Source organism: Mus pahari, chromosome 23 (assembly GCF_900095145.1).
Source record: "Mus pahari chromosome 23, PAHARI_EIJ_v1.1, whole genome shotgun sequence".
In the NCBI taxonomy this organism is placed as follows: domain Eukaryota; kingdom Metazoa; phylum Chordata; class Mammalia; order Rodentia; family Muridae; genus Mus; species Mus pahari.
In genome coordinates, this window is record NC_034612.1 from 15,115,624 (window position 1) to 15,134,799 (window position 19,176).

Genomic DNA, 19,176 nt, shown 5'->3' on the forward strand with positions numbered 1-19,176 from the left:
CTCTCTCTCTCTCTCTCTCTCTCTCTCTCTCTCTCTCTCTCTCTCTCTCTCTCTCCATGGTCCTATAGCCCAGGCTGGCTTCAGATTTACTATGTAGCCCAAGATGACCTCCTCCTCTGCTTCTCCAATGCTGGGATAACATTCACAGCTCCCAGCTGGGCTTTTCCTTCTTTATTTTTTCTGCTCTTGTTTTTCTCCTCTATTTGGATTTTGAGCAAGACCTTCCTACCCATTGCAATATATATATTTCCTCCCCCCCTCACGAATGTTACCAAACTAAGGAAGCCAGAAACATAGCACGGAGTCCTAGGGAGGAAGGCCAGGAGGCAGGGTAAACGGCAGCCAGGGAACCTTCCAGAAGAAAGCACCATCCATTCTAGCTGAATTCCTCCGAGGTCAAGCTGCGGGTTTACCTCCCAAAGAAGGTGTCCCTCTGCAAGATGTGGTATCTTTAAGTCCTCGGGGTTGGAATGGGACAGCTACAAGGTCTCTGTGGCATGACAGGAGGGATCAAAGTGGAATAGAATTTTCTGGTTCCCAGGAAATGGCCCCTAAGCCTGGAACCTCCACATGCTGACGGGAGGACACAGAGCCAAGGAGGAAGCTTTTGGAGGGGGGAGGGGGGGTTGTTTTTGAACCAGGGACCTGCAAAACCTTTAGTTGTACAAGGCTGCTCAAGTGTTAGGTGTGAACTCTAACTCCCCGTCACACCCTTCAGAGCTGCCCACTGTGGTTCTGCGCACACCCCACAGTCGGGGCTCTCTGTTCCACATGGCCTTTGGGGGCCCAGGCCCAGCTGCCATCCTCCTGGAGCTGATGTGGGTTGAGAAGTGTCCGCGGGAGGCTCCCACATGGCCTGTTCCGTGGCCACATCGATCCCCATGGAGCAGAGACCTCACTGTCAGTCCTCATGACCTGCTCACTTGCCACTGTCCCCGCTAAGCCATCACTGTCGGGGCCAGGCTGCTAGCCTGAGCTGTGGGAGGGACCCAGACATTGTCCACTGGGCACCATCTCTCCCCAGTGCCATCCGTGCCTCTCTCCCAGGCAGACAGAGTCAGAGATGTCCCTTCAGTTCATCGAGTGGGTGCTGTTCCATAGTGTACCCCAGGGTTGTGTGTGCATAAAGACAGTTATCCAACTGGAGCAAAATATCAACAGCTTGGTGAGTTAGAGACGCCATCCATTCATATATACTCCATCAATCTGTCCATTCACTCATTTATGAACCCATCCATCCACTCATCTACCCACCCATCTATTCATCCACAAATCTACCTACCCATCCATCCTCCCCCCACCTCCCATCTATACATCCATCCACTCATCCATCCACCCACCCATCCACTTAACCATCCATCCATCCACCCATCTATTCATCCATTATCCACTCATCTACCCATCCATCCATCCATCCACCCACCCACCTCCCATCTATCCATCCATCCATCCATCCACCCACCCACCCATCTATCCATCCATTATCCACTCATCTACCCATCCAAACATGCATCCACCCACCCCCCACTTCCCTTGCCCACCTGTCCATCCTTGTGAACAATCTGAGTGAGGCTGGGGTTGGGATTCGATACCAGGAGCTCAGACAGGGACAGAGAGCAGGAGGGAGTAGGCGGGACTGGCCGATGATGCTCCGCCCTGCACAGATGCCACCCCAGATGAAGGGGGACTCAGGAGACCACATCTGTCTTATCTACTCATTTATCCATCTGTCCATCCATCTGTCCACCCATCCACCTATCTATCCCCCTACCCAATTAACCTGTCTATCCATCCAACAGTCAGTTCACTTTCCATCCTTCTTATCCATTCATACATCCATCTAACCATCCATCCATGCATCCATCTAACCATCCATCCATCTGACCAACCATCCATCCATCCATCCATCCATTCATCTGTCCACTTATTTTCCCTTCTATCCATCTATCCATCCACTCGTATATTCATTAATCCACCTACCTATCCATCCATCCAACCATCTATTGACTTATCTACCCATCTATCTATCTACCCAGCCAACCAGCCACCCGTCCATCCTTGTGGCCAATCTGAGTGAACCCACCCTGCCCACTCAGGAAGCGCTCTATAGAAGCTGCTCTGTGTCTTTGCAGTGTTCTGACCCACTCGGGGGAAACGGGAAGCAAGGACACACAGAGCGAGCAAGAGTACCGGGCCTGGGCATGCGCGCGTGAGGACGGCAGAGCCACAGGATCTCGGATGCTCCTTGGCCTGCCCAGCTGCCCTCCCCTCCCTCCTTCCCACTGCCTCACTGTTAGCACAGCTGCCTTCCCTTTTCTGCAGTGCTCTCCACTGGACCCCTCACTGCTGCTCTCCGGAGTCCTTTATCTCTTGACCTTCTCTGTTCAGCCTCCTCTCTTCACTCTCTGCCTTGCTCCGTGTGCTTTCTCGTATGAAGGGTGCACCACAGCCAGACCCAGTGCACACACCTGTAATCCCGGTGCCTGGAAGGCTGACACAGGGAGATGACAAGTATGAGGCTAGCCTGGGCTACGTGGTGAGACCTTGTCAATCAACAAGCAAGCAAACAAACAAATTAACTCTTAGAAGAAAAAAAAAAAAAAAAAGAGCCAAGCATGGTGGCGCGTGCCTTGATCCCAGCAGAGAGGCAGAGGCAGGAAGAACTCAAGGCCAGCCTGGTCTATATATCAAGTTCTAGGACAGCCAAGGCTTTTGTTGAGAGAACTTATCTCAAAACAGACAAACAGCAACAACAAAACCCAAAAGCAAGCAAACAAAAATGTAGTGTGTGCCTTGGGGGGTCTTTGTCCTTGCTGAAGGAACTCCATTGAGTGCCCCACCTCATCTTGGTCACCCCTACCCCCACCCCAGCCATGCCCACTCAATGTTATTTGAGGTATTTGTAACTATGAAATTATCTTTTTTTGTTTTTTGTTTTTTTTGTTTTTTGTTTTCCAAGACAGGGCTTCTATGTGTAGCCCTGGCTGTCCTGGAACTCACTGTAGACCAGGCTGGTCTCAAACTCAGAAATCTGCCTGCCTCTGCCTCCCCTTTCTCCTTGTCCGTCTAGACCCCAGGACTAGAGACCAGCTCTGGCCTGGCCTCCAGCAGGTACTTAAGCAATACTTGTTGACAGAAGCGATGTCAGACAACAGCTACCCCAGGAGGGAGGCCCTTCTGCTCTGCCTCAGCTCCTCAGAGCCCTGCCTAGCCCCACAGAGTACCCAGCGTCCCACCTCTGTCTTTCCTGTTGCCTAGGCATGGCGCCAGGCAGCTTCCTACACACAACCCTCTGTCCTTTCAACTGGGAAGTTGCATAGCCTGGACCGTCAGGTGCACACACCACCATTTGAAAGGGCAGTAGCCTGGAGAGCTCTTCTTCGTGTCTGGGGTGGTAGAGTACTGCCTCCCCACTCCCCCCAAACCCCTGGTCTCCTCCAGGCTTGCCTGACCCTCCCTGTGGAGCCAAGGGTGACCTCGAACTTCTAATCCCCCTGTTTCCACGTCCTAGGGACAGTGTGTGCCACCGCTCCAGCGCTTTTACAGTCTGATGTCTTTTCCACACAAGACTTGCCCGCCCTAGCACACAGAGTCAGCGCACCCTCGGATGCCACGCTAAGGTCTCTGTCTCTCTCGTAGCTGCTCTTGAGATAAATGTGCCGCTATGCCGCCATGCCGGGAGAAGCCAAAGGGCTGCTGGGCCTCAGAGCAAACTGCGGAGACACAAGACCCGTGGTGAGCTGTCACCAATGGGGACGCTTCTGTGTCCTTTGAGCTTTGGGTAAGAACGAAAAGCGGCTTTGAACAACCTTACTGGGGAACCGGGGGTGATCTGATAGGAATAGAAATTATGCAACCTTAACCCCTACACAGACACCTCTCCTCCCGGGCTCTGGAGCTGGACAGACCATCTTTGTCCCTGGAAGGGCCTGCCCTGAGTGGACAGTGAGATGCTTCCTGCGCACACTGGACGTGAGTCGTGCCCATTGGATATATACACTCGCATCCGAGGGCTGGGGCAGGGGAAGGACTTCAGTTTTGGGTTTGGACTCTTTCTACTTTCCAAAACAACAACAAGAAGCCCCAGGGCCTCTGGCTACTTGAAGAACCTCGGGTTGGCTGGTGGCCACACCTGGCTTTGCAGGGTGTTCTGTGTTTTAATGACCCTCGCTGTTGACTGTATCCCACCAGGCTTCTTAAATTGCACCCAGAACATAAATAGGTTTCTGTTTATGGGAACTGGAGGGGAGGCGGGGGACAGTGGAGAAAGGACCTTTTCACCGGCAGCTCCTTGAAGCCTGAGGTGTGAAGCTGGGAGTCCCCGGCCAGGAGGAGCCTCCCGGAATGGGAAGTGAAGCCCAGGCCAGTCCCAGGCTCCACCAGGCCCGTGTGGCTGTCTTTGTAGTTTTGCATGAAGCCCTGGGGGCTCCGGGCTGCCTGGTCACCACGCTCTTGTTGCCTCTCCCATTAGGCTGGGAGTGAGAGCTGAGCAGGCTCTCTGACAGAGGCCCACAACATGGGTGGCTCAAGCTGGACCCTAAGGCAGCCACTGAGGGAGAGTCTCCCAGACAAGGCTAGATTCCAGAGAATACCCTGATCCCCGAGACCAGAGGGGTGGGCTCTGGTCCAGGCTGAGGGCCGATGCTGGGCTTCAGTGACATTTCCTGCTCAGTGTCCCCAAGGACAGACAAGACAGCATTGGCTACTTGGAGAAAAGGCCACTCTTGGTCCTTCCTCTGTCCTTTTCTTTCCACTTATGCCGTAAGTGTGTTGTGTGTGTGTGTGTGTGTGTGTGTATACACACACATATATGTTTATACATTTGTATACAATATATGTATATATGTTTGTGCATATAAACACATATACATAAATACACACATATCATATCATATATATATTTTTTTTAATTTTTTTTTTATTTTTTTCAACTTGACAACCTAGAGTCACCTGGAAAGAGAGACCCTCAATGAGGACCTGACACCATCAGATTAGCCTGTGGAATGTCTGTGAGACATTTTCTTGATTAGTGATTGATGTGGGAGGGCCCAGCCCTCTCTGGATGGTGCCACCCCTGCGAGGGTGGTCCTGGGTGCTATAAGAAAGCAAGCTGAGCAAGCCAGGGAAACCAAGTCAGTAAGCCGCACCCCTCCACGGCCTCGGCTTCAGATCCTGCCTCCAGGTCCCTGCCTTGAGTTCCCGTAGACTAGATAGAAGCTGTGAGCTGAATAAACCCTTTCCGGGTTGCTTTTAGCATTTTTTATCACAACCACAGGAGCCCAAACTGGAACAGTGTACACGGGGCCGTGTGAGTGTGTGCACATGTGTGGGTTCATGTGTATTGGATACAGTATGTTTGTGTGTACCTACGTGTGAGAGGGTTTGTTTGGATATGTGTGTGTAAGGCGACTCCCTCTAAGGACTCACATACAACTTAGGAGTGTGGGGTCGGGTTCTGGTGGTAAGGAGAGCCTGTATCCCTTGGGCCTCACCAACCCACCCAAGGATGCACTTCCGTGCTGTCTGCAAAGGCCCCTGGACTGGCTTGTTTTATGTCAACCTGGCACACGCTAGAGTTACCTGAAAGAAGGGGGGAGCCTCAGTTGAGAAAATGCCTCCATAGGATCCAGCTGTAATGTATTTTCTTAGTGACTGATGGGGGGGGGGCGCAGGACTCAGCCCATTGTGGTTGCGACATTGCTGGGCTGGCGGTCCTGGGTTCTACAGGAGAGCAGGCTGAGCCACCTGGGAAACCTGTTCCTCCTCCCCGAACTGAGACAGCCCCCTTTTTGGATAAAATTTGATAAAAAGAAAGGCATATACCTCCTGAAGCTTGAACCACATCTTCGTGTGCCCACCCTAGGGATGATGTCACTTCTCTGGGCGTGGCTCCCTGGGGCCCCAGGGAGGCCCCAGCAATAGCTCTGTTCCAGGAACGATCCCTTGGTCATGCTGTGTGTGAATCGAGGCCCGGCAGCCTCCCTCTGAGTGTTCAGCATCTTTTCTTCCATAGAGACGCAACTCTCCACAATCCCGATTTTTTCAGACTGGGTGGGTGGGGTCACTGGGAAGAGCTGAGCAGAAACCTGTTTGAGAGAGCACCTAGGGAATATGCATGGGAGGTGGGGAGGGGCGCACCAGGACCCTCCTGGTATGTGGAGTCAAAACAGGACACGGATGTGTGGATCGGTGTGTGTGCAGCTCACTGGGAACAGGGTGCCCAGCCCTGAGCACCCTCAGAGGTCCCTGCTCTTAGCTTACACTGCAGCTTTGCCTCTTTAGCACTGCCTTCTTCCCAAGCCTGTTGGCTTTGGAGCTTTCTTTGAAGGCCACGGGATTCTCCCTTACGAGTTTCATGACCCTCTGGGATCCAGTGACAGCCTGCCCCCACATCCCTCAGAGCAGGTTTCCAGAGCTGGTGTGACCTCAGGCAAGTCAGGTGACCTCTCTGAGCCTTCAGGGCTCCATTTACTTTATTTAACAATGGAGTTAAAAATACTAGCCTTGCTGGTGTGGTGGCACTCGGGAGGCAGAGGCAGGCGGATTTCTGAGTTCGAGGCCAGCCTGGTCTACAAAGTGAGTTCCAGGACAGCCAAGGCTACACAGAGAAACCCTGTCTCGAAAAACAAACAAACAAACAAACAAAATAGTAGCCTTGAGTGTCAGGCTAGTTTGCAGACCTTAAATTCAGTCTTGTGATGTGTGCCTTTGTGAGGAGTCTGCGAGGGCCCAGACCTGCTCTAGGAAAGGTTAGTTCCCTGGAGCTTGGATTAAGTGGCTGGTGCCTCTCCAGAAAAGGCCATTAGTGTTCATGCCCTACCCACTTGGCCTTTTCCCCTAGCAATGATGTGTTTTCCCTGCAAAGCATCCAGGGAAACACTCCACACACTTCTCCTCTCAGACGTGTGTGTGTGTGTGTGTGTGTGTGTGTGTGTGTGCGCATGCACACATGTCATAGATGGCTCCTTCTCCCAAGCCTGAGACAAATGCACGTCAGGACCACTCCATTTACCCTTCCTGTGACATATTTGTGTCCCCTGTTATTTTCTTGCCTCCAAATCCCCCTGCCTCAGAACCTTGAGGTCTAGAACTCCAGAGCGTAGCCAGCGTTGGCCTGGTGCAGCCCCTTCCTGTAGCACTGGTTAGATGGGGTGCTCAGATCCTGACAGACCCCCATTTCCAGCGCCTCCCTTTTAAGATCTCTGGCAGCTGCCTGCAGCCAGCCTGGCTCATGTCTATGGAGATTTTATGCCCTTTTCTGACCTCTGACCTCTGTCTCTAGGCCATCTGGCCTCAGGAGGAGTCAAGTGGGACAGTACTGCCTTTCAGTGGACAGCAGCCCCGGGCCTGTGGCTTCGGATCCCTATAGGTCAGAAGTCATGGCTGCGGTCACCTGTGTGGGCGTTTGCTTGGTATTTGACATTTGAAATAAGGCTAGATTTTTTTTTTCCTGTCCATTGGTGTCCATGTGTCTTCTGTGTTACACAGTACAGTCTGGTTCCTTCCAGGGGAAGCCGTGTACTGGTATAGGGAAATTTCCAGAAGTCGGCCAGCATCGACCTAAAGGAGCCGCTGATATAGGAGTGTCTCTGTTCAGAGTGAATGGAGCTCTGGTTAGGACTGTAGGAGGGGAGGGCCCAGGCCTGCATCAAAGAAATCAAGACAGTTTTTCTTGTCATGCTTAAAAGTCGGGACATCAAAAACTTTTTAAATAAGGTTTTATTTTGAATTGTGTGTACCTGTGTGTATCTATGTCTAGGTCTATGCGCATTGAGTGTGGGTACCTGTAGAGGCCAGAGGAAGGCCTCAGTCTCGAACTGGAGTTACTGGTGATTGTGAGCAAGCCATTAGGGGTGGAAGGATTTGAACCTGGATCCTCTTGCAAGAGTAGTACATGTTCTTAACAGCTCAGATGCCTGACATCAAAGTTTGAAGCTGAGCCAAGGCAGCCTGCACTTTTCCTGATTTTGCTCTCTCAAGACAGGGTTCCTCTGTGTAGCCCCGGCTGTCCTGGAACTCACTCTGTAGACCAGGCTGGCCTTGAACTCAGGGATCTGCCTGTCTCTGCCTCTCGAGTGCTGGGATTAAAGGCGTGCGCCACCACTGCCCAGCTCACCCTGCCCTTTCAAAGTCTTGTCCTTAACTTGTTCTCAGGTCACCTCTGGTGGCTTCCAGAAGGTTCTCTGGGGGCTGTTGAGAGTTTAAGAGGTTAGGGTTTTTTCTAGAGAGCGAGTGGTATCTAGTAGGCTTTAGCACCCAGCACTGGGGAAGGCCAAACCATCCTTTACATTCCAGAGAGGACTGCCACCAATTTTATTCTGCGAAAGACAACAACCATTTCTAGTTAAAGGGCCCTGGGTGAAGTTTCTTGTGGGCTCCATTCGGGGCAGCCAAAAAAAAAAAAACGCCAAGATCATTCCGAAAGGACAGATCTGGGCTGTATGCTTTTCTAGTAACGGGGCTCAGCCTGCCGCTCCACTGTGACAGCCTCTGGAGCCAGCTTGCTCTCTTCTGCCATAGGGCCTTGTACCCTGCTATTCCCTCGACCTGTAATTCTGTTTAAGTGCCGCTTCCTCTGAGAGGCCCTCCCTGACTGACTGGCACAACTGCCTCTGATTTTTTTTCTCGATGGTGGTATCTTTGTTGAGCCCTGGCCTGTCTTAGGTGATGCAGCTCCCCTTCCCACGGGGGTGGTGGGCCTGGTGATTTCACCTATGTTCAAGTCTAGGCACACCCCAGGGGGTGGGTGCGGCGGCAGGGGGTGGTGCAGAGGACTTGGCCAACCTACAGAGGAGGACGCACCTCTAGGGGCCACTCTTCAGCAGATACGGGGTAGATGGCCTAGCAGGGGGGTCACTTGTCTCCCTTGCTGTACGCGGTCCTGACATCTTAGTAAGTAATCTGCAGGTGTCTGAGCCTCTGTGTCCAGATGCCAGGCTGGAGGCAGGTGGTGGGTGGGATGCTCTTTGGTCCCTGCCAGGAAAGCAGACAGAATGGGAACCAGGTGTTCGGCTCCGGTGGTCAAGTGAGTCAGGGTGGAGGCAGAACTCTGTCCCCAAGCGAGAACTTTTAGAGCAGTGGTTCTCAACCCATCTCCCTTGCCGGGAGGTGGAACGACCTTTTCACAGGGGTCACCTAAGACCATCATCAAACACATTACATTATGGTTCGTAACACAGTAGCAAGGTTATGCTTAGGAAGTAGCGACAAAAATAATTTCATGGTTGGGAGTCACCGCAAGGGAACCCCCCCACCCCTGACAATAGTAGGTGTTGGGGGCACCTGGAAGCGCCCCCTGCTCCCCTCCCCACTTTTGGGCAACTTCCTAACCATCTCTGTGGTTCAGTTTCCTCCAGAAAATGGAGAGTGTTGGCAAGCACTCACAGGCCGACTGGGAGGATTAAACACAGCGGTGAGGAGGAGGGCTGGCCAACGGCACCCACGCCAGCCATGTCAGGTGTCCTTCATTCCCTGCGCCCAAGTGGCCCCAGGCTTCCCTGTCCAGACAAATTCACCATAGCAAAAGGAGATGAGCACCCTGGTGGCCCCCTAGGGCAGATCTTGACCCTGGGTTCTTAGATCATTGGGTCCCTCACTGTAAATACACCTCCCCACCCATATCCCCCACCAACAGGTGGGTGGGTGGGGGCAGTGGCTTTTGCAGGCTGGAGACTTTGCAATCCTCACCCTGCCCTGGCCCAGTGGGTGGCCGCGGGGCGGGAGCGAGAGGCGCGGGCGGAGGAGGGCGGGGAGGGGGCGGCGCCTGGGAAAGGAGGCTCAGCTGGCGGCTGGAGGCATTTGCATCGGGAGCGGGTCTCAGCTGGAGCCGCAGGCCGGAGCCTCCTTGCCTCTCCTCTGGCCCAGTGGTGGCGGGGACCCGAGCTGCTGGGGCCCGCGCCCCGCGCCCGCCAGTCATGGTGGGTCACCTGCATCTGCAGGCCATGGGGGACACGCGGGAGCAGAGCCGCGACGGCTTGCTGGACAGTCCCGATTCAGGACTGCCCCCCAGTCCCAGTCCTAGCCCGCCCTTCTACGCCCTGTCGCCGGGCACCCTGGACACCCGTGCCACCACCGAAGCTCCAGCGGTAAGACCTGGGGACTGGGCAGTGGGAGGGCCGTGCAGAGCCCAGCATGGTCTCATCCCTCTTCTGAGGCAGACGTGGAGTGGCATGGGGCTCTCACCAGGAGCTGCAGGCTGGGAGTTTCGGGGTGATTGATGGCAGGCAGGAATACAGAGTAGTATCCCAATACCCTAAACTCTACAGACTTACGGAGGGTGGCTGTTGTGACTCTCTGTCCGTGGGTCCCGTAGCTGCCGCCGCCGCCGCCTCCTACCTTGTTGACCTCCCAGGGCTTCTCAATGGAGACATTTTTGCAAACGCAGCAGCTCGGGTGGAGAGCCCCCATGGGCTTCATCTTGTAGGTGTAGAAGTGGAACTGTCCCCGGAAAGGGGACTCTAGGGGTTGGATACGCTTTGCCCAGGTTGCTCTGGCGATGGGACAGAGGGAACAACTTGAAGAAAGGACTGGCCGAACAGAGCAGAGGTTATCCATGTCCCTATGGCTTGATGGCCTCGGCTGGGTGTGTTAAGGACTCTCCCGCCAAGGTGTGCAGGGCAGAGCTGGGAGCATTTGAGGCTCCAACCCGTGTCCAGCATCCTCCTCCAGGCATTTGCCCCCGATCCAGGGCACAATGTGGTTGTCAGAACTTTTCTTCCCCAGGTGACTCAAACATGCAAGGAAGTTTGAAGCCTGTCTTGAATTGAACTTCTGTGTCTCCTTTGGGAGGGTGGGTGGAGCGATCAAAGACTTTACAAGTTAATATAAAGGAGCGATGCTGTTCCCAGGGAGGGGGAAAAAAACTAGGAACCTCAATACGGGTGTGAGGGGGGAAAAAATTCCAGGGACCAGTTTGGGGGGTGGAAAGAAGGCACCAGGAAGAGGTCACTCCGATTCCGTGACCCAGAACCCTCCTTCTGCAGGGCCTTCTGGGTACTTACCATGCCTTCTGGGTCAGCCAGAGGCAGCCGTGAGAGCAGCTCCTTAGCCCGGCTCTGCTGCTGTTATCGCTGTCCTTCCTGGCTAAGTAGGAGCCAGCTATGGAGCTATACTACCCTAGTCTGTGACTTTGGGTAGGGAAGTCTGGGGGCCATACTCCACGCCACCTGGTAGAAGCCAGGGATGGGTCCCCCCACTTTTGTGTTTAGTCCTCACAGTCTGTGAATGCTTGCTTGCCCGCCTTCGTTCCCCATGTTCTGGAGACGGTCGAGGCACAGAGATGGTTAGGAGGCGACCCGAAGCTGCCCAGCAGAATGGACCCCGGGAACCTGGCTCCGGTGTACATTTAAATCTGCCCTGGCGTTCACTGGATAGCATGTTAATGGCCTTTTGATTATTAAAGCAGAAAAATAAATGTGTAAAGCCATAGGGTCCAGGTGCTGCTCTTCCTCAAGAGAGGAGGTAGTAACCATGGCAACCACTCCTCGGGGTTGGGGGCCCAGCTGTGGCCCCGCCCACTTACCAATCTACCAGTTCCTACCCACTAGGGTCTCCTCCTCCTCCTCCTCCTCCTCCTCCTCCTTTTTTTTTTTTTTTTTGGTTTTTTGAGACAGGGTTTCTCTGTGTAGCCCTGGCTGTCCTGGAACTCACTCTGTAGACCAGGCTGGTCTCAAACTCAGAAATCTGCCTGCCTCTGCCTCCCAAGTGCTGGGATTAAAGGCGTGCGCCACTACCACCCGGCTAGGTCCCCACCTTCTTGAGTTCCATTCCTTCCCTACTGTATGGTTTAAGAGCCGGCATCCTGCTCCCCTCTGAGACCCTAACTCTGAGGCCTAGGTATAGGCAGGCTGACAGTTGCCAATCAATTGGTTGGTCTACCATGTGGGATAAAAGAAGGCTGCCCACATCTTGGGGAGCCAGTTTCAACTGGAAGAAGCTATTGGAAGGTGGTCAGGTGGCCCCTGGTGTCCTCACATAGAACTGTCATACTAGTGGGGAGCTATGGTCACCTTCACTGTGTGACACGGAGCCAGGAGTGAATGGCTACCAATGTATGTAAGATTGACTGCTACGGACAGTCAGGGGACGCCGCCGCAGAAACCCAGGGCAAACCAGGGAGTGAATTTTAGGCAGATTGGGGCTACAAACGTGTCTCAGTTTAAGAGGATGGCACGTGCCAGTGTCCTGTGGCAGAGCCTAAAGAAGAAGAAGAGACTCTGGGCCAGGCTCTGCTAGGCTAAGCTGAGGCTGGAAGCTAATGTTTTGTTTTTGTTTTGTTTTTTAAAAAAAACAGTACCATGAGCTCCCAGGACCCCCGCACCCCCAACATTAGAAACCTCTTTCAGAGGTGTAACTGGAAAGTAGCCGTGTGTGTGTGTGTGTGTGTGTGTGTGTGTGTGTGTCTGCGCGCGCTGGAATGGGGGCTGTTTGACTGCTACCTTCACCCCAAGAATTCTCAGCCTTCCAAGCAAAAGCAGACTGACCCTGGCTCTGCCACCCTGGGCTCTGCCACCTTGGTCTCCCAAGTTGGACTTCTGTGCCAGATGATAAACATCAGGTGGCTCCCACCCCCCCCTCTACTTCCATCACAGAGCCGCGGTGTGTGGGGCAGACATGGCAGGGAGCCAGGTCCTGCTGGCTGAGAACAGGTCTGTGTCAGAAACGGGCTCCCAGCACGTGACAAGCAGTTTGGGCACCACCCCCGCCCCTTGGGCACCCCTCCTCATCTAGTTTGATGGCCCACAGGGGACTGCAGGGGACTTTTGGGATCTGACCAGGGCAGCTCTCTGGGTATTTGCTTAGACCACAGCCCCCTGTGTGTGTGGGAGTGGGGGTGGCGGTGGCGGGGCTCACTGTTGATTGACAGGGGGTGACAAGTAGAGTGGGTTAGACTCTGCCTCCCCAGGGTCTCCTGGTTGATTCATAAGAACGCTTGGCTTCATTACAGGATAGAGAACTTCTGATGACACGCTGGACTATCAGGCGGGGTGCTTCCTCCCCTCAGGCGGGCCCTGGTCCAAGCGGAGAGGGAGGGGCATGGTGGATATGACTACTTTGGGGGCCTTCTGGTGTGTTTTATGAAAAAAGAGCCAAGGATATGTCTGGTCGCGTGAAGTATGCTGAGGTGGGAAGAATGCCTCTGCGAGCCCATGCTGAGGCATCCCTTCCCCCTGAGGGACCAGCCACAATGGGTATAGTGTAGAATAGAGTTTATTTAGGGCATGGGGAGGAGAGTTGAGAAGGGAGGAGAGAGGTGGGGGGAGGCCGGCCAGGAACACATGGAGAATGGAGAGGGAGGGGATAGGGGATGGAGAGAGAAGGGGCAGAGAGTAAGAGGGACCCAACAAGCCCCTTCAATAGTAAGCCAGGCAATAGCTGGCTGTTGCCAGGTAACTTTCTACGAGGGCTGGTACCCAGAATCAGGAAGGATGGATGGACAGACAACGGATAGATGGACAGATTGAAGGAAAAACGAGCAGACGGATGGACGGACAGTGGAGGGGGACCTGGAGGACAAGGCTCAGTAGACCCGTGGCCAGGGCGAGGTGTCTGTATGGACTCCTGTGGAAGGAAGCCAGTATGTGGGGTGGGTGGAGGAGTCTGTTTGCAGAGGGAGTCGGGGAGGCAGGCAGATCTGCCAGGGCCGCCTCCTTCTAGCCGGGCCTGTTTAACCTCAGTGGTGGCTTGGTCTCCTGTGGATTGCCAGCTGGTCCTCACAACCCAGGCCCCATGGTCAGGGCACCTGCTGGGAATAGCCTCACGTGGAGCTTCAGTCTGGGGACCCCATGAACCTTCTGGGAAAAGCGCTACAGATAGGACCAGTTGGGATGGCTGCTTCTAAGGTGCCACAAACAGGGTGGCTTAGAACAGAGGCCGCTCTCTTGTGGATCTGGAGGCCATACAACCAGAATCAAGGCCCAAGGAGGGATCCCTTCATGACTGGCGAAGACCATTCCTGGCTTCTGGTGGTAATCCGTATGTCCCGTGACAGATCCGTGGCTTCTTGTGGCAAGGTGTGGGCTTTTGGTGGGAGCCCTTGGCTGTGGCGTTGGGGTACTCTGTGGCATGCTGTGATACAGTAGCAATATCTGTCTCCATCTTCATCTGACTCTGTTCTGATGTCCCTGTTTCTAAGGACACTAGTGAGTTAGTGGCTACCTCACACCTGTAGAGACCCTATGGCTGTTCTAGCCACAGCACGGGGTTCAGGACTCAACTGTCCTTGTGGGGACCGTCAATATCACCAGTCTTTCTGGTTTGCTGTGGGGACCCATCGTGGTGGCCTCTCCCTCCAATTGCAACCACTCTGTGGCTGTTTCCGAGGTCCCCAGCTGCCACCGTTAGCCCCTGCCTACTGCAGGAAGGACAGGGATTCGGGCTGTTACGGTCCCTCCTTGCTTCGTTTCCTCCTGGACCGAGGTACACTTATCAACCAAGCCTGTCCCAAACATATTCAAAATGCAGCTAAAGACAACCAGGGTTTAATTCCAGCACTTGGGAAGGTGAGGCAGGAGGACAGCTGCGAGTTCCAGGCCAGCACTTGATCCATAGAATGAGAGACTTAAAACAAACCAGAAGCTTCCAAGGGTATCCTTGACCCCCTTGCAAAGTCTCCACGTAGCATTGTGTGTGGGGGTGGGGGGTGGGTGACAGGGGTCCCTCCAACAGCAGCCCATGGGGCCGTGCCCCTCCATCACTGAGGTACTTATTGGTCTAACAATTTCCATGGGCTATGACACTGTTTGGCCCCGTGGCTGTACCCTCTCTGTGGGTCTTGGTTCAGCTAGGACAGACCGCCCCCAGGTGGGGCTGGCTCTGGGTGGCACCTCGATCTCTGCCATACCATGTTATCGCTCCCCGTCGCTTTGGGGTTTCCCAGGGTGCCAAACCCCATGGCACCACGGCTCCAGCAAGCCAGTGAGCAGTGTTTACCATTACTGGACTTGGGCAGTGAGTGGCTCATTATGTTCAAAGGAACCTCGGCTCTTTGCCCTGCTGAGGCCAGCTCTGGTTCCCACCTCACCCCTATCTGACCAGTCAGCTGTCCTGACTGCCCGTGGCTCTCTGCACTCAGGAAAGGACAAGGCTGGGGTCAGGGCCAGCTGGGGAAGGGGTGGGGGTCTGTTAGGATTGGTAGGTGCCCTCAGACCTTTCTCCCCCCCTATCCTGATGTCCCAGAGCTGTAAGGGGGACAATGAAATCCCTGGGAACTGGACGTCCTTCAACCCCCAGTATGGGTGCCATTACAGTGGGCACACTTCTGGTCACAGATGCACACCAATGCTCCGCCAGCCCTGACATGAGGTCTCAGTCACCTTATGTGTATATGTGTACCATGTCTGGTACCCACAGAGAGCAGCAGGGTGCATCAGTCCCCTGGGACTTGAATTAGGTGTCTGAGTCACCACGTGGGTGCTGGGAACTGAACCGGATCCTCTGCAAAAGCAGTTAAGTGTCCTTAACCAGTGAACCATCCTGCAGCCCCATGGACTTTAATCTCTTTAGACTTAAAAATAGGGCTCCTAACCCTGGGTGGCCACGCGCCTGGGGTTTTCTGCGCCCTAGTGAGGCAGATGCGGTGATGTGAAGACTCCAGTGTTGACAGAGCCTGGGACTATGGTGCCCCACCCTGCATGTGGCCTGGGTGATAGCGCCCCACCACCATGGTCACTATGGAACCATACTCCAACCTCTGGGTGGGAGCACTGTTTCTTACCCAATGCAGTGGAGCTTTTCCTGTGGGCTCTGCGAGACAGCCAGCACTACAGTCTATAGGGTGAGACGTTCTCAAAACAACCCTTGGCCAGGGTTTTGACTGCAGAAATCTCCTACAGGGAGGAGCTAGTGGCTGCCACCTGCTTCCCTTGGTATCTGTCCCTGGAATCCTATGGGACATGTCCAGCTTCCCTGCCCCAGGCCTTAACCCAGTGGTCACCTGGGCTCTGTCCTGTCTCTCGGGGTCTGCAGCCTCCCTGTGGGTGGCTGAACTGTTTTTTCAGTGGCGCCCTTTGGAGAGCTGGCTCCCTCCACTTGAATCACGCTTTGTCTGTCTGTCTGGCAGAGTCCCGCACACCCTCCAGCTGGAATGGGGCTGCTGCTGCAGGTTGATCAAGGCTCAGGACGGGGCCTCTGGTGCTGGGTTCTGTTTTCTTACCGCTCGGTCTGTCTGGAGGTTCTCATGTAGCCCAGGATGGCCTTGAACTCTATAAGCACCCAAAGATGCCCTTTAATTCCGATCCTCCCGACAGTACCTTCTGCCTGCTGGGCTTGCCGGCCCCCGTTTAGGGGGTTCTGGAAGTAGGGGCCTAGTGCATTCTAATGCCTGAACTAAGACATTGAGCCCATGAGCCAAAGAGGGGCAGGGGATATGCATCCAAATGTGTACATCTAAAGCCTTCGTCCCTGTTCACACCCTTCCTCCTCTAAGGCCACATGGGACCTAGTGTTGTGCCCAGGCTACAGTAGCCAATCAGCAGACTTACCTTGTGCGTTTGGGGTAGAACACCAAGCCGCAAACAGCCTCTCTAGTGTTAATTTCCGTAAGCGCCTCATCTGGGAGCTTGGTGGCACGGGTCAGTGCTGATGTGTCTCGATCCTGAGGCTGCATGGGGTGCCATGAGAGACAGGTGCCTCCAACTGACTCAGACATATACATTGATCTCACCTAGGGTGCTGGTACGTGAAGACAGTTATGCCATCATGGGGTCATGCACAGGCATGACCTCACCTCTACCATTTCTCCTCCTAGGCTACTACTACCCTCTTCCAAACGCCCCCAGCCCTGGAGATGAAGTCACGCTTGCTGCCTGTGTTCTTTGGGGAGAGCATCGAGGTGGACCCAGAACCTGCACATGAAATCCGGTAAGGAGGCCAAGAGCGAGGTGGGTGGGTCCCAGCTCAGGGGGGGGGGGCGTCCTGCAGAGCTGGGTGCAGGGTGTGGGACAGGGCCCACCTAGCTGGAGGGAGGCAGGGTCATGTCTGGCTGTGCACAGTCAGCCAGCTGGGGCCTCAACAGCTCATATTCCCTGGTGCTGTGTCCCCTACGTGGGTACCAAACCAGAAACCATGGAAGTGGCACCAACAGTCACTGACTTGTCCCTCTGAAGGGGGAACCACCCATCAGGAGGGGCTGTGGGGACTCTGGATAGGCTTTCTTTTGGCAAAGTTGGAAGTTGACTCTGTTCTCCCCCATATGACCTTTTGACATTTTTGGCCCCCAAATACTGAAATATGCTCCAACACCATACATATTCCTCTATGGTCACAATCCACTGCCACAAAGGAACCACCCAAATAGAATCCCGATCAATCCTTTCTTGTCTTTCCCCCCCAATTTCGGGTCCAGCGGTCTGTGCTGTACGCCACTCCTTAGTCTTCCCTCTTCCTATCTACAGCTCACTCTGGCCCAAAGGTTTTTTTGTTTCTCATTACCGATGGTTGTGAGCCACCATGTGGTTGCTGGGAATTGAACTCAGGACTTCCGAAAGAGCAGTCGGTGCTCTTAACCACTGAGCTATCTCACCAGTCCCCCAGCTGGGATTTCGACCCTTCACCTTTGACCCTTCACAGTCAAGGGTCAAGAAGGGGGTTCTGTGTTAAGGCTAGCCACTGACGGTGGCAGGCAACTCACCCTCCCCCCTTCGTTACTGTCCTCCCCAGCTGCAACTCTGAGGTCACCTACGCCTCAGAGAGATACTTCCGCGACAAGATCTTCTACGCTCCGGTGCCCACGGTCACGGCCTACAGCGAGACCATAGTGGCGGCGCCCAACTGCACATGGCGGAGCTACCGCAGCCAGCTGACCCTGGAGCCTCGCCCACGGGCCCTGCGCTTCGGAAGTACCGCCATCATCTTTCCCAAACTGGCCCGCAGCTCCTTCCGCACCACCCTGCACTGCAGCCTCGGCCAGCCACGGCACTGGTATTCCTCCAGCCTGCAGCTGCGGCGGTGCAGGGACCCCGCGCCCGGTCCTGGCGGTCCCGACGTCCTCTGAGGAAGCCCAGTGTCAGAGGAGGAGCTGAGTGTGGGAGAGGTTCAGGGTCAGGCTACCACCACAGGCTAGGCTGTGCCCGAGCTCCAGCCTAGAGGATTCTGTGTATGCATCTTTCATTAGCCTTTAAAGGCTCTATGGCCTTAAGGGCAGGGCCAAGCATGTCCTGGTGTGCCCTTCAGGCAAAGACGGCCCTATGTACCACAGGGCACTCAGCCATGGCCTGGCTCGCAACCTCAATTCTTGGAGAGGCTCGTTTCCAAAATAGGCCGTTTAAAAAAAAACCAAAAACCGCTCATTCCAGCTGAGAACCGCAGGTGCGTGTGGAGGACTGAGCTAGCTTACCTTGACCTGAGATGGCAAAGGCTGGGGGTACCCAGAACACATTGTCTGCTGTGCAGGGCGCAGCCCTCCCGGGTGGCCCACATGTCCCCCACAAGACGCATTCCCGACTAGCTTAGAACTCTTGAGCCTCAATCAAAGCTCTCTGGCAGGTGCCCAGAGAGGCTTCAGAGCAAACGATGGGACACGGCCAATACCTGCCTATGGCTGACTCGACACGGCCAATACCTGCCTATGGCTGACTCTGGACTTGAGCCTATGGCAGGGCTCAGAACCCCAAGAGAAGCTGTGTCTGTTTTTCTTGGCCCCCCCACCCCCGTTCTTGCTTAGGATGGATCCTACCGCTACACCAGTTTCCGCTCTTGCCCACAACCTGGTGCTGTCCCATGGTGCCCAGGCTAAAACGGGTCCCCGAGTCTACTTGAGAGGTAGAGAGATGTCCCTTTGTCTCAACTGTCCAGTAGCTACCTACTGCCGCCGTGGTGGCCCAGAGGGAAGGGATACTCTGTGGGGCAAACAGAACCCAAATGACTGATAGATTTCTACCCATCTATTAGCTTATCTGAGGTGCTCCCTGGTTAAAAGAACAGCTTAAGAAATCAGTGAATTAATAAAATATACCCGCACAGCCAGGATGCCCTCTGTTTCTGAGATGGCCCTGGGGTGGGGGAGGGAAGCTGGATACGCCCGTACCCACTTTTCTTCTCACCTGGCATTAGTATCTGAGGGAGCCTGGCTTCCCTGCTCCTGGGGGGACAAGGAGGAACTAGAGATCTCCATGTATACCAGCCTCCTCCTCTTACCCCAAAAGCCTCACGTGTGCCAGGCAAGGGCCCTATCACCAA

General features: G+C 54.5%; 1 protein-coding gene across 1 annotated transcript; it reads left to right on the forward strand.

Annotated features, from left to right (window-relative positions):
- The first annotated feature begins 9,877 nt into the window (after nt 1–9,877).
- Nucleotides 9,878–18,913, forward strand: Rflna (refilin A). The gene is made up of 3 exons (XM_029533742.1): nt 9,878–10,085; nt 16,748–16,860; nt 17,659–18,913. The coding sequence occupies exons 1-3, from the start codon at nt 9,915–9,917 to the stop codon at nt 17,990–17,992; spliced, it is 618 nt and encodes a 205-aa protein (XP_029389602.1). The 5' UTR covers nt 9,878–9,914; the 3' UTR covers nt 17,993–18,913.
- The last annotated feature ends 263 nt before the right edge of the window (nt 18,914–19,176 follow it).

Bases quoted from the DNA above. Each gene is read 5' to 3' on its own strand.
- Rflna (XM_029533742.1), top strand. From the start codon at position 9,915: ATGGTGGGTCACCTGCATCTGCAGGCCATGGGGGACACGCGGGAGCAG. The intron at 10,086-16,747 runs GTAAGACCTGGG...TTCTCCTCCTAG, and splicing joins CCACCACCGAAGCTCCAGCG to GCTACTACTACCCTCTTCCA. The intron at 16,861-17,658 runs GTAAGGAGGCCA...TGTCCTCCCCAG, and splicing joins GAACCTGCACATGAAATCCG to CTGCAACTCTGAGGTCACCT.